The sequence below is a fragment of the Camponotus vicinus genome, unplaced genomic scaffold (genome assembly GCF_025532165.1).
Source record: "Camponotus vicinus isolate PSW18456_S1 unplaced genomic scaffold, iyCamVici1.0 SCAF_9, whole genome shotgun sequence".
Lineage (NCBI taxonomy): Eukaryota > Metazoa > Arthropoda > Insecta > Hymenoptera > Formicidae > Camponotus > Camponotus vicinus.
Window position 1 is genome coordinate 7,641,054 of NW_028141981.1, and position 24,475 is coordinate 7,665,528.

The 24,475-nt window shown below is 31.9% G+C and overlaps 1 protein-coding gene across 6 annotated transcripts in view; it reads left to right on the forward strand.

The window, feature by feature from the left end:
- Positions 1-8,940: 8,940 nt before the first annotated feature.
- LOC145977546 (glutamate receptor ionotropic, kainate 2) overlaps positions 8,941-24,475 on the forward strand; it is a 136,737-nt gene continuing 121,202 nt past the window's right edge. For all 6 annotated transcript variants that reach the window (XR_014440544.1, XM_083109649.1, XM_083109650.1 and 3 more), the window contains exons 1-2: positions 8,941-9,190; positions 19,005-19,211. Coding sequence is in view for 5 of the 6 variants with exons in the window: in XM_083109649.1 (XP_082965775.1) it covers positions 19,118-19,211 (94 nt within the window). In the remaining variant the exon portion in view is untranslated. The remainder of the gene's footprint in view (positions 9,191-19,004; positions 19,212-24,475) is intronic.

Genomic DNA, 24,475 nt, shown 5'->3' on the forward strand with positions numbered 1-24,475 from the left:
GGTTATTACACACAAATGACGCTTTATGTAGCACAATGAAATGAATCACTTTAATACTTGTGCTAAATAATTGCACACGATTAATTGCTCTTGTTCGAAACTGTCCTTTTATACTCGCAGTGATTGCATATTTCCTCGCACAAATAACTATCATTCACGAAACGGATGGTATAATATTCAAAATTCCTGTGTATCGAAACATATCTTTAAACATTGATATGTCTCGTCTCTGCGTTCATCGGTTTTCGGCTCTTTGCACGACTGCGATTGCAGTGCAGACGTGATAATGTAAACAGGAACGCTTACAATGGTTACAATCGAATAGCAGCGATCTCACGTTTCGGGATATCCTTGGAGAAATTATTCACATAAGCAAAATACAATATCGACGAATAAAATTTAAACGAGTTAGTGAGTAAAAACGACATGTACGTGAAAAAATAAAATAAAATAAATTTTTAAATGAATCGATACAGATTCTATATAAATATATATATAATAAATTTTATAATAACACTAATATGTTTATTGATTTGTTTTAAAAGGAAGAATTAAAAGATAATAATTTATTCAATAAAAAACTTTTACTATACTGATCATTATAATGACAATTTTTCGGAGTAATTCGTCTATTTTTGGTAAATAAACAGACAATTCGATGGAATATATGTATTGTATAGACATCGACAGTGTGCGCGATTGTCAGTCTCCCAATGCGTATAGTATCGGTGGCGCTGTTGTAAGTTTTAATTAGACAAAATTGATTATCTGATGTGAGTACACAGCGAACGCACGGCACACAAATCACTGAATGCAAAGAGACATTCTTCTCCTCTCGTTGAATTCTAAATGGAAAATAAATAAATATCACCATATATAATTTTCATAATTATTATTCAATAATGAGACTCCCATTTTATTTTAATAAAATAGGTAATTACGGAATAGGATTGAAAAAATTGTAAATATATGCTTTATTGTCAATATGTTTGAAATAAAAGATAGGAAAACAGAAGATAGAAAAATTAAGAAAAACAACAGAAAACAAATAAAAAAAGAAAAAATAAATTTGCAAAAGATAATACATACAAAGAAGCAAGCGACAAATAATAAATAATATATAAGAGAATATTAATTAAAAATATATAAGTAAAACATTGATTCAAATTGTCATCAATATTATTGATAAAATTATATCGATAATGTTCAAATTACTTAAAAATAGTTCTAATTTTTAGTATTGTAAATCAGGAAATAAGAATCAGTAATCAATAGATTTATCAATCGCATATAAATATGTAGAATAGAAAAACTAACGAGACATACACTTGGAATTTAATGCTAAAAACAACAAAAAGTGCAGAACAATAAGTTTTACAATTTTGATGCTTTTTTCGTCTCTTTCTCTAAGAATAAATAATGAATAATTAAATAATAAAACATTACTCGCCGTTCAATTTAAACCTAATAACTTTCCGACAATTTTGAAATACCATGTAAATAATGCGAATCAGTAAAAAAAGGTTCACGTTACAATCGTGATTTTTTTATATATATATCGTTAACAGCGAAACGCGCAAAGCTAACGAGCGATTCCGTAGTACGTATACATCGAATGTATTTTTCTCGTTGCATGTACGCTCGCATAGAGACAACGCGAACCCCGCGCGGAGTTAACAATGAAATACAATTAACCAGACAATTTTACGCGGGTGCGGAGAAAAACAGGAGAGGCATTTCCCGCTGGTAATCCTGATAATGGCATAACGCAACCGGGGGCTTGGATGCACTTTGCTCTAATGCACTCAGCGACCGCCAACAATGCGCAGAAATGAAACGCTTGAAAATAATATCTCATTGTAGGATATCGCCGGGAATTCTGGCGGACGATAATGACGAGAATGTTAAAGCTCGTATATACTTATATTTTTATAGCCTTATATATATATATATTTCCAGCCTGCGTTTTCCCGTCCCACTCTGTATTAAATATCCCTAATCGAAAAATTAATTAACGCACAATCGAAAACACATACGCGTTACTGCAAAGTCATAAAACGTGTGCGCCTATTTGTAGTCTACATTCTTAATAAAGAATGCGGATGTTTGAGTATTTAGGAGGACATATTAGAAATCTGAATGTAAGATACGACGCGTGCGACAGAGATAGCTGCATGCTCACCTTACAATCGGTAGATTGTATGCTCTTTCGATCGAAAAACAAAATCTTTCGCGAGATAACGACGTATCACAGTCACGAAGGAGGATGACGGCGTTTGAGGTATTCGTGAGTTTTCCCGTGAGAAAGCGACCAGCATCCCTGATAACGCTATCAACTTTGTGACTGTGGGCAAGATAAGCCCGACAACGACGTAAACGAGAGCGCCCGTGCGAATTCGGATTTATTCGTTTACACCTAGCTAAAAGGATCGTTCCGCAACACGCAAACAATGGCGTAAAGGATCACGTCAATTCCGCTATCGAAGATTCCTGGAAGTAAAAGGGAGAAGAAGAAAAGCGCGATAGCGAAATGCAATTAATCCAATTTCTTGCAGTGAAATGATTTAATCTTGACAATCTTCTACTGTAATTACATCAGTTATTAAATCTGAGACTTTAACTTTCTTTAATTAAATTTACGTTGCACATTTCGATATTTTATAAGCCAATTATTCTTGATCAAGATTTCTTATAAATAAAGATGAAAAATTTCAGATGCACTTATATTATTATATTAATTCAGATATCTTTTACAGAGAGTGATTAATTAGTCATTTGATTTATTATCGAGGTGTCAAGATACGCAAAATTTTGTGTATTAATTAGCGTTAAAGATGAATCTCAAGACTTAATTTTGACGGTAATATTAACTTTAAGTACTATTAAATCAAGTGCCCTTCGAAGAACAGCTTATATTCGTCGAGAGACTCTTTTAATGCTCGCCCTTTCGCTACGCCATTGCGAGAGAACCTACGAAGAATCAAGGAGAATTCCCTAATCTGACGGCAAAAGGGCTCCAGACGAAGATTAATGGTCCCATGATACTGAATTTCACCAGACTATACCTTCTTCGTATAATTTGTACAAAACTTGCGATCCTTTCCAAGTGCGGAAAATATCCCTCTTTCGCGTATGGAATATTATAAATTATTTTTACAATATACTAAACATAATTCAGAAACTTTTCGAGTGACAACTCTTTCTAAGACACGTCGAAATATTTATGCATAGACCTTCAATTGTATTTAGATATAGAGCTTCACATTAGCACAATTTAGGTATATTATTGTAACTATACGATTGTAACATATTTTTCTTATTATTTAAGCATGAAAATCATCACAGATTTTCTCCTACAAAATTCATATTCTCTTTTTCCTCTAGCCAAATTTTTTTTATGTCAGCACACACAATGCATACAAAGCAGTCTAATGGAGGTCCTCTATCTCTTGAAAATTGAAATCAAATTGATAAGAATGGTAGCAATTTCAATATTAAAGTATTGATAGTTATAGAATTACTTTGATAAATCAAAAATTTATTTTTAAAAAGAGAAAAAAAGCAAGTAACTATACTTCAGAACTAAATATATATATAATAAAGTTAGAATTCTGATCAATTATAAACTTAATGTGTGTTAAAATTTATATTAAAACATTAAAACATTACAACATCTGTATAATGTATGAAAGAGAGAGACATGAGTTTTATAATTAATATTTCTTCGTTTTAATATTAATTCTAGGAGTAAAATGTCCCAAAATATACACACATTGATAAACAATAATATTCTAGTAAAAGCAGTCAAATTTTTAATTACAAAGCTATTTTAATAAAAGCTGTCAAATTAATATTAAATTACAAAGATTCTGTAAAGACATTATATTAAGAAACATTAGATTAGATTAGACAAAGGCATTAGATTATAATTATCTAAATGATATATATCAATTATATTTAATGTACATATATAAAAGTGATGAATTTGTTGAAATAAAAGTAGATTTAACAAAATATGGATTTGTAAGATATGTTATACTATATAGTCATTATTCATAATTCCATACGCTCGATGGACACGATCATTTCACTGTCATCTTATCGATCTGAAGAGGTCAAGCATTGGTTTTCCATCCATTCTCGTTACGATCTCGCCCGTCTTCCTACCATCCGCGTAATCTGCTTTTCGCATACAAATCGCGTCGTCCTAGGCCATTATCAAACGGTTATCAATTTCAAATTTGATCTTTGTGACGCGCACGGCAGACTTACCCAACGGACGATTTATGATCTGTCGAGGAAAAACTGCGACCTTCGCGCAAATTGCTTTTATTACGAGCTAAATGCAGATTCCGATGATTGAATCATCGATTATAAACGAAAGATGGAATGAAATACGATACATTTTTACGTTGCGTATAATAATTACACAATCTTAGGTGAATATGCTGAATTATATGGTGAGTTGCTAAATATGCACGTGGAAAAAAACAGATGACAGTGCGTGGCATCCCATTACCTAACGTTGAGTCATTTCGGAATGATAAAACGCGATTATCGATTGGTCATAACACACGAGCAATTGCGCCGAGGACACGTTTGCGTAATTCAACAAATGACACGTGCCACATTGTGCCTATCATCATCAATTATTAGTAGCTAATTGCCTGCATTTAACTGCTATTTAACTGAACGCTTATCATTTCTAAGTTGTTATACGCGATCATCGCAATTATTACTGCCAACAATTGTGACCGACTATCTTTTACCCGGAAACTCGAAATTAACCCAGACCAATTTAAAGATAACGGCAAAACAATACCGAGAACACGTGGCCATTATGGCGAAACCGCCGATAAATTTCGCAACCGCTCTTAAGGTATGCTGCAGATAATCCTTGCATGCGAGCCACGATAAGAGATAAACGTTTAATGCAAAAGCATCGAAATCAACACGGAGCATTGCCAAAAATGTCTCAGAGTGCAACATCGCATTCATTTTAATTATTGCAATAATTAAAAACGAATCGATTCTGTCAGTGGAAGCGATAGATATCGTTTAAAAATAATATTGTAATATTCTTTTCTTCTAGATTTTTAAAGAAGAAACAATGGACACAATGAAATTTTTTAGAAATCTTTTATCAAACGCACATCTTTATATTTATTTTTAAATTTCTACCTCCAGTGCAACGAATTGTGGGACACTTAGATAATTTACGATCTATGTAACTTGTGTATAATTTGTATTATAAATATGAATGCGATTATTGGATGAAACCACGATTCCATCAAGCGTAGCGCATAATTTCTTTCATTCTACAATAATTTATGCGCAATCATCAGTTTCAAAATTATACACCAGCAATGGTAACATCGTGACCGCTCGGCTGTATACAATGGCACCATTATATTTCACGGCGATAAATCTATAACCTCTGGATACCATCCAAAAGTTTTCTTACGCGAAAGCTCAGTGGAATCGCGCGAAATTCCAAAAGACGTCTCTGTTCGACAATCTCCGGTGGTTTTTCCCCTCATGGGATTGAGTCACGCCCATTCTTTACGCTCCCCTTTCTATGTGGAAAGCGCTCCAAAAATTAAATCGCGAGATTCATTCTTCAGTCAGCCTATTCATCTCTCTTGAGAAGAGACTCAAATGTAGTAGAGTTAATTTTAATAAAATATCTTTTCCTTTTATAAAAGATACAAAAAATAAATTTTTTAACGCTTTCCTTTGACGCTAAGTTGCACCAGCATTTACATATATTTTTTTATTATACTTTATGACATCAATAGTATTAGCAATCAAGATGTCAAAATAGAAAAGTACAACCAAGTAAAATTTCATAAATCTACGAATGCGAAAACTTGCAAATCTTGGGAAATTAAAAAATCCACATTGAGTTATATATTCTAACATAAGAATAAAAAATTTTAAATATGAGGAATTCAATCTGTGAAAGATATAAAAGAGAGAGAGAGATAAATAGATAGATAAATAGATAGATACAGAGAGAGAAAGAGAGAACATGGGAACTTAAAAAATTAATTCTCATCATTTTATAAACCCATTACTTCAAATTTTATATAACCACATATCCTTTCATCTTTCGATATTTTGCAAGAAACGTTGAACAGTGAAACTTTTTTGGTGTCCATCGCAGCCGTCATATGCCTAAAGATAAGAAATTCCTCTCGCATGTCTGGCCAGATCGCGGGCGTTTTTCACTGTCGATGCGTTTGACCGCACTCAAAGTTCTCCACGACGTCCATAGAGGAGTGTAATTCTCCTGCCGTGCTGTCGATGCGAGTGCACCGAGGAATTATTTCTCCGGGATAAGGGTGGGGGTGTCTCTGCTCGGAGCTCGCGACTCGGGGCTCGGTGCCATTAGTAATGGTTTTAATTTGTGCGGCTGAAAGTTCACCCCCCTCGGGCCACAGGTCTCGATCGGCGCGAAATCGATGACGAACGAGTTAGAGGAATGCCGCGTTGGTCGGAAATGGATTCCCCGAGGAAAATGGTACCAGTCGGATTTCGTTCGCAGAAGTCACGCGGAAAAATCGAGGGGACTTTTATGTTGTCGCCGCTAATTCGAGCGCAATTAATTCACTTCATCAGTTACTTGATCCGCAAGTGTTTTTATTTATTTCATATATCAATTAATAAAAAGTCACATTGTCGAAGCTACATCAGAAAGATTATTCGCGTACTTAGTGAAAAATGTTTTTAATCGAATCATTTATAAACTGAATGAAATTAATTAATTTCAACTTTTAAGAACAATTAATAATTGTTAAAGAAATTAGCTCTGTTGCTTCTAATGAAATTTAATTATAAAGTTACTCAAAAATTGATTGCATAAAGGAGATGTTGATAATACCTGCTAGAAAAATATCAGAGAAAATATCAAGCATACATCAATTAAAAGAAAACTGATCCTTTTCATTATAATTTATCAATGAATGTATTTGAATTTTGTGCTTTCATGCATAATATTGATTGGTTTTGCTAATTTTTATTTCTTAAAACATTTTTTGAGGGAGAAAAAGAGAGATTTTGTATTTATAGAATTATATCTCATAGAGAAATTGTAAAAATTTTTTAATATTAATAAGATTAATAACAATGCTATCACATTAAAGCGAATACGTATCGCATTGCTCCCTTCCCTCCTTTTCCCTCCTCTCAAAAAATATATTACAGTAGCTATACATCGAGCATACCGCCATCCTCCGGATGCATAGAGCAACTGCTATTGCGCCAAGTTCGACTGCAACTCCAACCAACCACTTGGAAACTCGATTTCAATCTATCATAAGGTTTGTGTCTCAGCTAACTCGCTCTTGTCGCGCGCGTGAAACCTGTTGCTGTTTAAAATATTTATATATCTTGACATATTTTCTTTGCATTTAAATTAATGCAACTTTGCGATACGTAATGTTTATCTAACATTTCCTACAGAAAGATACGCTAATATACTTCTCTTTGTAAAATCTAATTAAATAAATAAATAAGCCAAAATACGATAGTTATAAGATATCTGAAAAGAAGACATAATCTGATTTTTCATTCTAACAGCGCAGTTTCTTAATGAATAATTTTAATTAATACTCGTTGCAGCATTTTGTATCTTATCCATCTTAAAATTTAGGTTATTTTGACTATGAAGCTTTCATACAGTTGTGATTGCTTTGATTCGATACATTTCTTTAAATAAAATATGAAAGAAATATTATAAATTAAAGAAATATTATAAACGATAATAATAGTTTTGTTTTGTTTTATTGAATCATGTACTGTTTTTTTACATAGTTTTAGTTTTTGTTTAATTTTCTTCTAATAAAGAATTCGCGAGTAAATATTTTATATTAACTGTCACATATCTCATATTTATAAAAGTTGTTATCATTAATATTTCAACTTTCCAAAATCACGTTTATATGTGAAAGAGATGGAGTGCACCTCTAAGCACGTGAAATTTTTATAATGAAAAGAAGTTTATACGAAAGCGGATAATGATCTCTGTTCGTCGTCGTAAATTACCATAAAAGCTCTTTAAGTTTACAGAGCATGTAGCGCATGTACGGTACATAAAAAGCATGAAATAGCTACTAAAATTGGTAGTAGCTGGTAGAACTTAATATAGCGACTTCGCTTCCCTTTATTTTTTTTCTGCAGCGCAACTTCATGTTTCGTAACTTGTTTGAAACGAGAAGAGTAATATTCCAAAATAAGATATTTTCACTACATTTTACAATAAAATTTCATGTTATTGTTTAATCAAAAATTTATTCTATCAAACATCAGTACTGTTAATAAGTAAAAGTTAATATTTGTTAAATTTTATATTCCACCCACATAAATACATATATTACATTGTACGCAATTTCTTGTGACATCATAAAAATTTTTCGAAAATTTTAAAGTCCAAATAGTCATCAGAAAAGGAAATGAACAAGTCAACTATTATTTTGAATTCAGAACATAATACACATATTATTTAAAAATAATATATCGATTATCAATATATTTTTAAAAGCATACGCCGCAAGCACGACACCACATATTATCATAATATTTGGATCGAAAAATAAGATCAAATAAAAATATATATATTCTCTCTGGCACCACATATTATCATAATATTTGGATCGAAAAGTAAGATCAAATAAAAACATATATATTCTCTCAAGCTATATACTTAAAAAATAAAAAGTAAAAATAAACACAACAAACGAATTTAAAATCACTCGTTTTGTACAACGATAAAACACGCACTGCACGATGTGAATTCTCACGTGCTTCCGAGCACGTGAGCGCGCGCAAGCGTAGTCGGAGGACGAGCACGTGCTCAGTCGCGGCGAGAATTGGAGCTCGGGCATCTTCGGCCATTGTCGCGAGTCGACGACCGACCGCGGAGAGGCAGTCGCGCGCCGGCCGCTGTCACGATAGGATGTGTATGTTTATGTTTCCGCGATGATTACGGTTCGGCTACCATAGAGGTTATGTTTACGCGCTTTGCTCAAGGACGACGCACGTCTCTACGCACCGGTATTCCTAAGGGCTCCCGTCGCTCCCAAATGTCCATGTGCACCTCGCAACTTTATTTCAACGATATTAGAAGAATTTCGTGAGATTTCTTCAACAGCATGATTGTCCGACATTTCGAAAACATTGCGACAAAAACGTAAGTAAAATGTCGATTATAATTTTCTTAATTTAAATATATATACATATACAAAACTTTTTATGAAGAATAAGAGAAAGAGAGAGAGGGAGAGAGAGAGAGAGAGAGAGAGAGAGAGAGAGAGAGAGAGAAACATAAATTATATATATATATATATTCTCGGTCGGAACGAGTATAATTGATGTGTTCTATTTTCCCACACACACTTGAAGTTCTCTGCAATTCATTATCCATTCCATTTGAAATTCATTCGCATCGAAGATACATTATATTAAACTTTAAAAATGAAATATTAAATAATTGAAATGTTAAATATTAAATGAGTAGATAACCAAATTTATTTTTATAAAGAAATTATTTTATAAAGAAATTAAATAGAATCATCAAATTTTATATTATTTATATTGAAAAACCAATTGATATATTCCGATATTGAAAAATATTCAATATTTTTTCCTTGATTTACTCTGCTATTTTTCATTAGAAGACGATATAATCAATCAAAAGTTAATTTTATAAAGAAACAATCCACTTCTTGTTAAATTTCTGATTCTCTGGAAATGCGTGAAATATCGATTTAACAATGAATATTCTTCTTGAGAATATAATATCGCGAAATTGAATTCGTCAGATTTTCGTTCAAGAAAGAGCGCGTGAGTAACTTATTCTCTCTCTTTTTGTGACATTTCTACCGGTGAAAACAATATACGCCATTCATTTATTCCAATTTAGTGAACAAGCTTCGTGTCGCGACATGGTTCTGTTCGGTTCGTTGGCGAAATCGATAACTGCCTTCCGAACCGAAACGAATTGTTCTCCTAGTTTGAAGTTTGTCGTCCGCCACGTGACTTGTCAGCCGACCAAGTCTTTCAATAACTTTCTTTTCGTTGTTTTTCGTACAACTTGTAGCTAACATAGAGTTGTACGATAAACTGTTTCTATTTATTATATTGCTTTACATACATCAATTTTTTATTATTTTAATTCTTTAATTTATTATGTATTGCTTAATTTTACTATAATTGATTGACAATTATATTCAAAAAAAGGTAAAATTATTTATACGATTATACGAAAGATAATGATGAATGGAATATTAATTATAATAAATATGGAAATATATTAGTTTATTTATATTTGTTTGCATTATACACTAATATAAGTTATTTATACTAATTGTAACAAAATATTGCAACTGCATAATGTGTGTGTGTAAACAAATGTTCGATTAAAGATAATTTCATGACATAATTGTGAACTATAAAAATTCCTCGTATTTTACTACAAAAGCAATCATATATAATGCATTATTTTTTATAAAGACTAATTGCTATATTGCATAATGTACATAACTGTATATGCAAAAAAAGATTGAAATTATATAGCTAAGTATAAATACAATTGATTATGATTGATTTAACAATGAATGATTTGTGACCAAATTTATGAACTTCTGATCATTTCAATTAGAGATTTTCATCTATTTATTGCATCATATATGTTAAATTAATTTCAGTAAATTATTCACTTCGAATTTTTTAGTAAATCAGAGAATTCCGAAGGATTTTGACGACGTTATGGAAGTAATAATACGCGAATGAGGCAAGACAATTTTTAATGAAATTTTATAATCGATCGCGAAGCTGTGTGTTATTTTATGCACATGCATAATCCATATCGATGCTATCGCTTTGATATCGAACGAATAAATTTAATCACCGCTCTGCCATTCATCGAGGAATTAAATAACATTTGTGGTTATTACCGAGATAATTTTATAAATTATGCATCTTTTCTCCGTATTTAACAATTTTCACACATGAAAGTTACTGAATGACATAAAAGAATATAAAAAAGTATATTAAAAAAATATAATAATAATCATGTATATATTGTGTGTGTGTGTGTGTGTGTGTGTGTGTGTGTGTGTGTGTGTGTGTGTGTGTGTGTGTATACATATATATATACATACATACATACATACATACATACATATATATATATATATATATATATATATATATATATATATATATACATATATATATATATATATATATATATATATATATATATATATATATAATTATTATAAATATTTTATTAGGCATTTTAAATATATTTTCAAAATAAGATTTAGAATATTTTATAATGATATAAAATAAATTATTATCACGAAAATAAATGAGCAATTATTTTTCAAAATAAATTATATAAATTCTAAATTACTCACCATAGGATTGCTTCGCCATAACTCGATGCGTCCCTAAGCCTCCTTCTCCTTCTTCTCCTCTTTTTTTCTTGTGTCTTTTGTTGCTCCTTCATGACATTCACACTCATTCGCGAAAATATAATTAATTATGATTGCGTATGTACTAATTAATATAGTACGACAAATACGCGACACTGCACGGCACTCCAAACGCATTAATTGCATGCGACGCACATTTTATTATATTTTCAAAGGAATAATTCGAAAACTATATAATTTGCTCAGCATTATATAATGATTGCACTTAATAATTAAACGCAATAGATATAAATGTACAATCAGCAGGTTTGCTTTAATATTATATGATATAATACGACTCGAATTATTAATTTGTCATATCCAAAAATAATCGAAATTCGGTACATATGTTATATTTCGTGTATATAAAATGATGCAAAATTATATAAATGATATATCTCGGCTTTTCATTATTCGATATATATTACCTCGTTTTTTCGATTCGAGATGAATGTGCGCGGATTATATTTAAATCGAAAAGTATTTAATTACACATTTTTAAAGCAAAAAATTTAAATAGGGGGATGCCAGATATATTCAAATTCAAGGATTAAATAAATAATTATCATTAAATTTGGAATAAAACAATAATTTATATTTGTAATTTTTTATTGATATATTAAACGGAAATTAATCAATCACGTAAATTGATAATCTTTAATTGTATTTACTTTAAGAAATATATACATATAATCACACTTGGGGCATCTCCTAATAATACTTGTCGCAATCGTATTTAAAGACATATTAAAACAACTATTTAATTATTATAACTAATGCGATTATCAAACTTGCGTAATTGATAAATTATATCACTTATAAACGTATAGATAGATAATTTAATTTGTCGATAAAATATTTGTCGCAAAATAAATTTATAGAAAATTTTATTCTTTCATATTAAATATTAATTAACGATTAATGTCATGCTAGATTGATGTTAGATACGTAATTACGATTTTTCATTTAATTTGATTTTCGATTTATGTGTCATTATACGCTCTCAATCCGAAAATGACAAATAATGTTTGTTGGTCAACAATATAAAATAAATAGCGATTATTATGATATACATACAAACCTTTCATCGCGAGAATTAATAAATCATGCGAATAGATAATTATAATAATTAATCATATAATAAGATAATAATATTTTACAAGTCTAATGCAACGAATCAAAGTGATAGAGAATTATAAATTATATTATTGTGATATTTTTTTCGGGCGACAATTATTTCTTTAAATATACTTGGAGAGAGAAGATTCGAATATATTTTGTATTTCGGATTTTGAATTCTTTTTAAAATGCTAATAATTTACGTTTAATAATATACGATTAAGAAATATACAAATCGCATCGTGTAATTAAAATAGTGAAGAGTCAGTAGTCGCACACATCAACATTGATGTATCAATTATTGATTAATAATTAATACAATATTCAAAGAATAAACTATTCTTATAAATCTATTTTATAGCACGTTAAATATTTCGTCGTAACAAATTGATGTCACGCGGTATTTGACCTTCGCGTTTCGCAGCGTACGGAGCTCTGTTATTGACATGCCCTGACCTTGTCATTTACGTCGCGAGAGTCGAATAGAGAAGACAGTAACGCGAGTCTTTCCGTACGTCGTAGAAATTACTCTTCGAAATGCGAGATTGTTTTTTATAATTTCTGCAATTAATGATTCACAAAATTTCGCTCGAACAATTCCTATGATTAATAACTCATAATCGCATAGTAGTAAAAGATTATACATATATAAATATATTGTTTTACACTCTGATATTTACGTTAATAATTATTTCTTCACATGCTTAGATTTTTGAATATATCCTGCATCGTGCTTCAAACTTTTCATCAATTTTTCAATATAGCTTTATTATAATCATAGAGAGTACTAAACAATATGTATCACCAAACAGTTTAAATAACGGAAAACAGGTATTTACATATCAAACTGTTAAAATATGTATTTCACGAGATTTATTTGATCGAGGTCTGTTGTATGAATAATCGGCAAATTTTGAATACAATTCGCGAAGAAATATTTTTATTTTAACAATTTTAAGTTATATATATTTATTCATTTATATATATATTGTTTTAATATTTATTTATAAATACATTGTTAAATACATTTATAAATACATTTATAAATACATTGTTTTGATATGAGATAATAGAATCATTTTAAAGTGCGAATATATGTTATTTATTAAAAAATAGAGATAATATTGATATTACATGAATTTAGTCGAAATTTTAAGCAACCATCGATTTTTCGTCATAATATAATAACATACGCGTTTTATAAACGGGAGTGTCGTGCAAAGTATCGCGTGAATTAACTGTGTTTTCATCAAATATTATGTGACAACAACGAAAATGAACAAGAAAGGAGGAGGAGGAAGCGGCCTCGGGCATCAACAGAATAACCGGGGTAAGCAATTTATAATTTATTTGTTGTTTATGAAATTAATCAGTTGTGTTTGCAAGTGTAATTTAATTTATTTATACTCTCAAAGTTATATAAAGTATGTTAAATTGTATTTTGGAATATTTAAGAAATTGTTAAATACAGGAGTCAGCTCATGAACTTTTTTTCAGATAATTCTGAATTAAATAATCCGCATGGAGTGATTCCTGATCCAGTAGAAAACTTGAATTTCGTCGACTCGCAAAACATCTCACGTCTTATTGGATTTTCTTTTCGTACCCTTATCACGTTATCTAATCTCTAATTCCCCCAGAAAGGTACACTCGAGGGAGCATCGTTTAGCTCCCCCGCATTCGGGATATGCAGATAAAAACTAAAATAAAATATACCGATACTTTTTTCGCAACTTTCAGTTGTTAGATATCGCACATTATATCGACAATGTGAAATAATATGTTCATTTACATATCCACTTCGATTTTCCTATCGCAAGAGTGATTTGTGTTTTAATTTAATTACATAAATTATTTCACACATTTTAATTATACATGCGATTAGAACATCAGTGTAGTTCCGAACATTTTCTCGACAATCAATTTATTAAAGGAGCGATTAATATATATATATATATATATATATATATATATATATATATATTATATATATATATACATATATCATTGATATTATATATATTGCGATTATAGTAATCATCTTCATTTATATAAAGTCAATGTTTACAAATTATTTATGTTCTTTTAATTCTCATATCTACAAGATATTATAATTAATGTATATTAATATTAATTCACTATGATGATTTTTATTTATTTAAAATATATATTTAATAAAAATATATTTAAAATATCTAATATTATTTAAAGATTTTAAAAACATATCTCTCTCTCTATATACATATATATATATATATATTTTTTTTTTTTTTCAATATTTTCTTAAATGAGAATAGTGTATCTGAAATGTTGTGTTTTAATTAGTGATTTTAATATTTTTATTGAATCAACTTAAAACAGCGTGTTTTATATTGTTAGACATATTTCTTATTCAGACCGCTTTTATTTTATTTCATGTGTACACAAGTGCGGAAATAAACAAAGAAAAGAGTTAATGGCAATTTATATATTGATGTCAATGCTGTTACAAAACTGACGATAATTACAATTAAAATTATACTGCAAATATTATGTTAAATATTATTGTCAATATTACATAAAAATTGTTAATAAAATTAAGACAAAGCAGTACAAGACGAGATTTTTATTAAGATAAAGATCACTCAAGATTCGATCAAGATTTATATATAAATTCTCAATACCAATACAATATTTTTACGAATATTGTCTTGTCGCGAATGTCGCGCAACTCTAGAATAGTTCGCGAACCATGTTAAGAGGATTCTTAACATCTATACGCGCAATAAATATTGATTGTTGTTAACTCCATTCCCCGTTAAGTAAACGGCGATCTATTTTGCACAGCGTTCGTACGAGCTAGTGGATTAAAGTGGAGTGTGCTTCCGCACGCCAGCTTTGCACACTCGCTCTCGATATGGACGATTAAATTTTATTGCATCGCGCGCCGCAAAATGATCGCGCCGGAATCTGTGGCATCGATATCTAGAACATCAAGGGTCAATAAATCGAAGATAGAGCGCAGATAGGTTTCCTGAAAACGCGGAGGAACGGAGAAGAAAGGGATAAAAGGGCGCGCTTTATCGAGTTTCCATCGTATCGCGAACGAGATCGTGTCGCACTGAAACCCAGAAAACGGCATATGAACATTACATATGGTTAAGTTTTCGTGCAGAATGTTATTCTTTCGCGCGTCTCTTCTTCGATCAAGTTGAAGATTGTCTTTCTTTCTTTTCCCCTCTTTTAGGAAATTTGTCGATTTTATTTTAAAGGCAGGACGATTTTCTAAAAATTGATGAAGCAGCTGCATCAGCTGACATAGTCATCCGGTCACGAATTTTCTATAAAATTCGCCCGCATGAGCGAGAAACTACATTCTGCTGACAGAAAGCGAAGTATTTCAGAAAGGGATTTTCCGCGGAAAGGCGTTGATGATAGATCGTCTATCGGCGAGATCGGGAATCGGTCGATCTGAATACGCTTTAAAATAGTATACGTACGAGCGGAGGAAAAATCTGTGAAAAAAAGAAAAAAGGATAATGTACATCCCTTTCTTTAGCGCTTAGCAAGCATTTCTGCGCGCTTCTGTACAAACCGCGTATTACAGACGGGGGGAAATGACCGTGTTAACGAGAATTCCGGAAGATTCACTAGCGCGCGCGAACCGCTTTCCCCCTATTTTCCTGCCAGAGAGTCGGCACGACGCGATATTGCGAAGATGTTTTAGGACGATCGTAGATCACAAAAGGTGGCGGGCGGCCAGACGCGGGCCGGTGGAAAGGGGGTGGAAGGAAAGGGGAGAGAAAAAAGAAAAAATATATTTAAAGCACTCTGCTCCGTCCCTTGTTTTTTACCGACCGTGTTGTTATTCCCGATCCCGCCAACTCTTCGCTCCTTTCAGCACCTTCAGCTTCATCCCTTGTGCGCATGCGGGCGAACACATTCGCTGCTTTTTCCTCCTCTCTCTCTCTATATATATCATTAAGGCGGTTTCTATGGTGTCGGCGAATTATCGTCGAATAAAGCGGCGCAATTAAGGCAACCTGGACGCGACGTACAATGAATCGGAAGAATTTGGTATAACAGCCCGCTCATTTTCTCCTCAAAGATGCCTCCCGGGAAGACCGACGAAGGAGGACCGGATATATCTTCCCTCCAGATGTTCGCGGCCTTTCACCTCCGACGTACTAATTGCAAGATTACAAATTACCAGTATGTTGCGATTTCCCAGTACGGTAGGGAAGGTGAATTAATTTTCTCGGCGCTTTAATTACGATAACGTTAATCCCTCACTTTGGATTCCTTACATTTCTCACGCGCGTCTGCGTCCATCTTGACGCGAAGGAAATTCTTTTGCAACTCCATTTTCTCTCCATAGAAACTGAGTGTTATATTTTTTTTTTAAGAAAACATGAAAAAATGCAAATATAAAAAGTAAAGCAAAGGGAAAATTTGAGAAAAAGAATAAAAAATAAAAATTAAAACTTGCATATTTTAATTTTTTAATGTAGTATTTTAAATTGCTTATATTTAAAAAATTGTATAAACTTTGTATTCACCGACTGCTTGCTGAAAGGATTATCTATCGCAACGTATAGCTGTATTTCTCAGGGGATTATCACTCGCCGTTCTTTCTTTCACGACATTGTAAAGCGGGCCGCGCCTCGAATAAAAGAGTCGCAATTACTCAGGTCGAAACTTCGCGCCGGAAAAGTGGAAGTAAGAAACGCACATCCCCCTCCTCTCGTAATAAAGTCGAGTGAAGGAATCGCGGCATGGGAATATACATATATATACGCGAGGAATCCACATGGATAAAGTCGCCAGCCAGTCTGTGCGATTCGCTAGACGGTGGTGAATGCGCGACATCGCGAATCGCGAATTGAACGTCGGTGTGCTATTGTTTCTTTTGAAACTACCACTACCGGAGGAAGCCGCATGTGGCAAGTTTCGCGAACTGTTCCCCGTTTCGCGAAGAAATCGTGACATTGAATTAAAATCAAATAATGCCGGCAAGTTCCTGCCAACATTCTTGCGTGCTATCAGCAACAAAACATAGCGGTTATTTCGTAATTTTATCGATTTATGAGACAGCGACGACGAGCAAGAAGCGCGGTGCAAATAGGAACAAAATGCAAAGTTTGCTGAATAATGCGGGTTTGTTCACGAAACGTGAAAAATGTATTATGAGAGAGAGAGAGAGAGAGAGAGAGAGAGGGAGAGAGAGAGAGAGAGAGAGAGAGAGAGAGAGAGTGTGTGTGTGTGTGTGTGTGTGTGTGTGTGTGTGTGTGTGTGTGTGTGTGTGTGTGTGTGAGGGAGAGGATTTACAAGAATTGATAAATTGTAGCTTGCTCTAAACGAGCTCTAAACCATACAAGTAATTAAATGACTGCTGTTGCATCATGAAAATGAGCGCATTTGATAATTTTTTATCATTTTAAATTTCTTATCAATTTAAATTGTAATTTAAAGTGTATTTTAAATTAAAATTTAAAATACAATTTAAATTACAATTTAAATTACAATTTGATAATATAATGTATCTTAGATTGACTTTGCCTTTTTATTCCAATAATACGCGTCTTATCGTGTGATATATCTAATTAAACATATTGATAGAAAAATCTCAGTAAAAATTAGATTTGCAAAATATTCAAAATGTATTTCTTTTTCAGTTTTCCTTTATTACGGAATTTTAAAGTATTTCATATGTATGTGTTGTACAGTATCAAATTTATAGTTAATAAATATCTAAACATATTAAATACCTACACTTATTATTTGCATTACTAAGCATAGATAAAATTGCATTGAGAGCTTTGTAGAAAAAAATTTGATGTTCTAAAACTCATTTTTAAAATATCAAATTTTTCTTTAAATTGAATATAAAATTTTTCGCGAAGAAAAATCTTCAGATTCGTATACAACATGCAAATGTTCCACAAGCATATCGAAGCAGTAAAAACGGACGGTAGTAGCCACTCGGATTTCAGGCGTTTACACAAGATTTTTAGCTTGCTCGCGAAAAGCTTTATTCTTCAATTGAAAAGTGTAGAATCTCGTCAGATAAAATATCAAAGCGGCTCTTGTGAATCTTGTGTTCAGCGGTAAAAGTCAAATATGACGTTCTGCCTCTGGCTAATACGTTTTAATGAAAAGTTTTAATTATTATATCAGAATTAATTTCGAGTAGCAACAGACAAAAGCGACTTGTATATTCGTAGCCTTATATTTGCATACCATTCAAATTTATTCTTCAAAGTTATTCGATGATAAAATGATAAGCGTGAATTCTGATATTTATTAGAATTAGTATTAATTTTAATTGCAATTAATCTTTAATTAATTATTATATGGGTCAAAACCAGGATTTTTTTCATTGATTGATTTAATATTGATATATATTTATATTTTTCTGTCTTTTAGATAAATGCGTAAAAGTGTTGGATCTTATCCGTCACAAACATAGTTCGCGTGCGATAGTGTTTGTGTGAAGGGCCATCGAAAAAGGCCGCGGCGGTGGGCTTCCGAGATGAGCTATGAATCTGGGCTGCCTGGTAGCCACTGTCTTCGTCCTTCAGCTGCTCCAGCTGCCCTTAGTGCTCCACGCTCTACCCTCGGTCGTCAAAATCGGTGAGTTTATACCTCCATTGTATTATATGAACTACTTTCGTTCGAGATTGCTTTGCATATTCCTAACCATTCGATACGATAAAATGATAAAAACGTTTTAATAATATTGTAAAAAAATATCTTTTTACAATATTATATTATATTATTATATTATTATTTTTTCATACATATTATTTATTGAAGTATTTTTAAATAAATTAAAAATTGAAATTATTACACAATCTTAAATAAATAATAAATATTCGTACAAACATACAATATAATTTATTTTGGAAAGGAGAATATATTAAAATACTAATTTTTACGTATTAAAATATTACTTTTTTCATACACCTGATATCATGGATGCGATTAAAGCATGCAGAGTAGAAAATATATTAAATTAAAATTCCACTGTTAAGATCTAAATTTCAATTCTAATTAATATCCTGGATATATTGCGATTTTCTCAAATAGTTATCTAAAAAAATAAATTTTACCTGCATGTGTTTGCTTTTATCGAATAATATTTGTCGGCATTGCTGTACCTTGTATTGATTTGACGTTACCAAAACCGAAACTGCTAGGAATATCATTTCCTGCTTCTCGTAAATCTGAATCAGATATCGAGCGTAGAAAAGTTTATCAAGTATGAGCCATACTAGACACGCGCGGGTTGATATCTTTCCCTTACACTTTTCGGAGATTGTCCTTTCCCCCTTACAGTTAAGTTACTTTCGCATAAAAACATCAAGCCATCTAAACCATCTAAGAGCCGTTTCTCAAATCAAACTTCTCTAGAAGTTACCTCTAGGCTCGTTGCTGCAATGTCTCCGACAATAATAATTATTGCATTCAAGGCACGTTTGGATCTTGAAATACTGAAACTCAGCGATTTCATCTGCTCTGTTTGCGCTCCTTTTTCTTTCTCGCTTTTCAACCAGTAAAAACATTTCTATCAGTGTTTCCTGCGAGAGGGGATGTCGTATATATATGTCGTAGATTGTAAATTCAGGTTTTTCAAAAGTTTACTTTTTTACAAAAAATTTACGCTTTTAATAAAACATTGACTTACACAAATATTAGAAAGGAGACGCTTTATAAAAATTTTCCAAGCTTTTCTAAAAAAAATTGATATGATAATATTTGTGCAAGCTCTAAATGTATCCTTTTTATAAAATATCGTTTTATATATATGTAAATTTTGTTCTATATAGAAAAACTTTATTTTATAAAATAGCTGAATTTACAAAGATTTTTGCGACATATAAGAATTAGTTGTACATTCGATATATTTACGCACATGCCCCACATTTTTTATCCTCAGAGGTATATACATTATATTAGACGTACAATTGTACAGCACTGTCAAAATTTAACTGTCTATTTTATTAAATGATTTGTTTTAAACAATAAAAGATATCAATTTTGACTTATTTTCTAGTCAATAAATGTCGAGATGTTTTGAGTGAAATAGATGAACTGATCGTATCGTTAATCAGTAATCATTATATTTGGACATTATTTATTATACATATGATTTGATAAATTTATATTATTTCGGCAAAAATTTTAAATTATCCGGAAATTAGATGTTTATATATAGATTATGGAATTATCGGTTTCAAAATTTACTTGAACAAGTGGCCTCGATACATCTCGATTACGTTTAATGATCAATTATTACATTAATGATAATAATTTAAAATAATACTTTATATTAATAGGACGATATTGCGAAATGTTTAATCAATTTTCATTAAAGTGGAAATGAATAATTTAATTTCTGCTTAAAATATTACATTTATTAAAAAATGAAGAAGCAATTAATTTCGTAGAAAATAATTTAATATTGCTTTACACGTTACATGTGATCAATGTATTATTTTCTCTTTATACGCGATGTAGAAATACGAGATTTTATCGAAATAACTGCCAAATTTCTGGCACGATCCCCACGGATAGGGATCGCAGCAATGGATTCTGTGTATTTAGTACGATCGTTGTTAATTAATGTGTGCGATACACAAGCATTCGCAGCTGAGCAGCTACATTTGCTCTTAAATATGGATGACCGGTGTAAATTACTAATACTTTACTTCATTTTGCTTAATAGCACGTGCATGATTAAAGACTATCTCACAATTAAAAGATTACTAGCATAATATTACCTTAAAATATTACTGCCCTTTAAAAATAATTAATATGTTTTAAAAACTAAAATGAAAAATTTGTAGCACACTTTTATACTGATTTTATTTTGTTTTGTTAATCATACGGCTGCTTTAGTTTCGTTATGAAAATTACTTAAACTCTCTTCTAAAATTTTCGAAATCCTTAGTAATCCGATTGAATGAGTATTAATATCCGTATGTGAGAAGACAAGCGGAGAATTTCGGTAATGGTTCTCTCGTTTTGCGATACATCGGATAATTTCTCTTCGAGTATATAAGTCGACAGACTCCAAGAACTATGTAGACAACGTGTACGTAATCGCGGACACAATAGTGTAACGACCTGAAACGCGATATTTGTCTCGCGTCGTAACCTCTTGTTCCGCCTTTTCATTGAAATTGGATTTCTCTTGAATACCCCCGAGACGACCGCGAACACGCGCGCCGTGTAACACACATAAGACGTTTAGACAGCGAAAACGCGAAAGCGGATACACGGATAAAGAGAATTCGCAAATATAAATGCCCGTGAAACATAATAATTCGTCAAATAATAATGGGAAGAGAGGAAAAGAGGAGATAATTTACATCAGCCCTTTGAATTCTAATTCAAACTATCTCTCACTACGAGCTCTCTACCTCGCAATTGGATTCATTCGCTTCTTACGACAATATTATATCAACAAATGAGATTTTTTATTACAAAAATAATTAAATACGAAACATTGCTGGCCAAGCTTCCTCGCAAGTCACGACATTTGTTTACGCCGAAAAAACATGAAATTCGTTGGCAAATATAAGCAAGATCTTATTCTGCATTTAATTTTTCAGGTGAAGTTTGCTTTTTTCACAAACTTGCAATTTTTTGGGAGAACTCTAATTAAAAAAATAAAAGTATTAAAAGTATTAAAAATTAAAAGTATTAAAAATGAGATACTTGCAATGAATAATTTTTTTATGTATTTACTGAAATGAAATTAACAAGAGAGACTAAAAAATGTTAAATTTCACTAATTGTAAGACACTCTGTATGAGAAAGTAAGTAAATGCGAAATAATACCATCCTATAAAACCTCCTTACGTAATAAATGGTGCAGACGGTGATTAATTATCAATGGGGTTTCCTAAATCACAATGTGCTACCCCCTCTTCCTAATCAACGTCCGTTAATTTGATGGATAAATAAGGGTAGGAAATCTTGTTGAAAGGCTTATCACGATAAATCGTTCCGGGGCGGACGTTCTTTACTCTTCAGCGCATCTGGTTGACAAAGGACACCGCCGACGTCTAAATGATGCTCGAATAAATCGGTTTCGCTGATTAATTAACGACGCGTAAATAAAGAGCTTATAAATTATTTGCGATAACGCGAATGTATATTAAATATTGTTTACAAGACAAGAAAATTGTTTATATAGAAGCACATTTGCTTCTATTTTTATGCTTCTATATATAAATAATCTTCTTATCTTGTAAGCAATATTTAATATACATTCTATCTATGTTTCTATCTTACAAACAAATTTGCTTCAATTCAAACAGAGTTCATAGAGATATATATAGTTTTTCATTTCGTTAATTTTATCCGCGCATATGTATCACAGAGTTGTTGCAAAATTTTGTAAAAGCGAACTACTTAAAATTAATTTTTGTCTATTTATCTCGTTTTACCTTTTGCACATAAAATGAATGCCCGTAAAACATTTATTTTATAATTTTACGAGAGAAATAACCAGCGGAAAACGGCGATGCGTGCACAAAAACATGTAACTACCAACGCAAATATTATTTAAAATGTTACAAAATTTGTTATTATTCTGAATAGCAAGTAGTGACAGTCATGAGCGAATTTTGCAGATTCGAGAGAAAAATTATGCGTCCAATATATTCTCCATCGAGAGACGAAAAAAATTAACATTTTAAAGTTGAAAGTTATGTGCGCGACTTGCGACACAAAAAATTACTTGTTCGCTGCAATTCACGAAAAAGTTGCGAGAAGAAAAAATGTGTTGCGAATCGCAAGTGTCAAAATCGATCGGTTCGCCACAGCGACGCGAAATACGAAGAAAAAGGGTCGTACGGAAATGCAGGGAATTCACTGGTTAATCGTCCGTATTCATCCTTTCAATAAATCTTCCGGGTAAGTTTAGCTGTCTTTTATAAAAGGAAGCGAATCGAGGAGGGAAAAGAGAAACTCGGTGCCGTTCGTGCATGCTCACCATTCATCTGCGATACGAGTCTTATCCACGAGAGGACTGTAACATGAAAAAGCTTGTGCTTTTACATTACGAAGCAATTTGTAATGTATTGACAACTCCGTCAATGTCACTTAATAATCGACTTAATACGGTTCTCCTTAAATGACACACTCAAAAAATAAAAAAAGAAAAAAGTTTAAAGATATTTTTCTTAATGTAATCAATACATTAAAATACCTCATTGTGTATTTTTATCCGCTTGAATCGTGGAGTAAAGTATGATGAAATATAAAGTGCGATAAAAGTATTCCGTAACCGTAAAAGCGAAAATGCAAACATGGCATATTCATCTTTCATAGCGTATCTCCTGCATTTTGTACGATATGATACGTACAATGCGCCGAGTTCATCCATTACATATTGCGTACTCGTGAGATCTTTGAAGCATTTCCGCAACAATATCGTACCAAGGACATTTTGGGATATCACGTTTGTCACGCGAGGAGGATGTCTCGGAAAATCCGGCTTTTCCCGCGAGCTTCCTACTTCCTTCCCCTGTCAACGGCGAGTGACGAAAGAAAAGAGTGAATAAATGGAGGCGAGTAACTTTCACAACAAAGGGAACTCCTGACAGTTCTTTATTTCTCTCTTCTTGCTTCTTCTCATCGTAAATCTTGAAACTCTCGACATTCTTTGTTCTTCGTATTTGCGAACATCTTGCCGATTTAATAATTTCGTCACTTGCTCGATCATTTTATTTTGCATAAAGATTCCGTCTCCCGTCTATATCTCGTTTTATCATTAGCGATATAATGAGAAAACCTGCGAAGGGAAAACTCTGTCGTTAATACTACATAAATTGCATTGGCCAACTTCATTTGCGACTTGAATGAACACGCTATTCGCCCCCTTT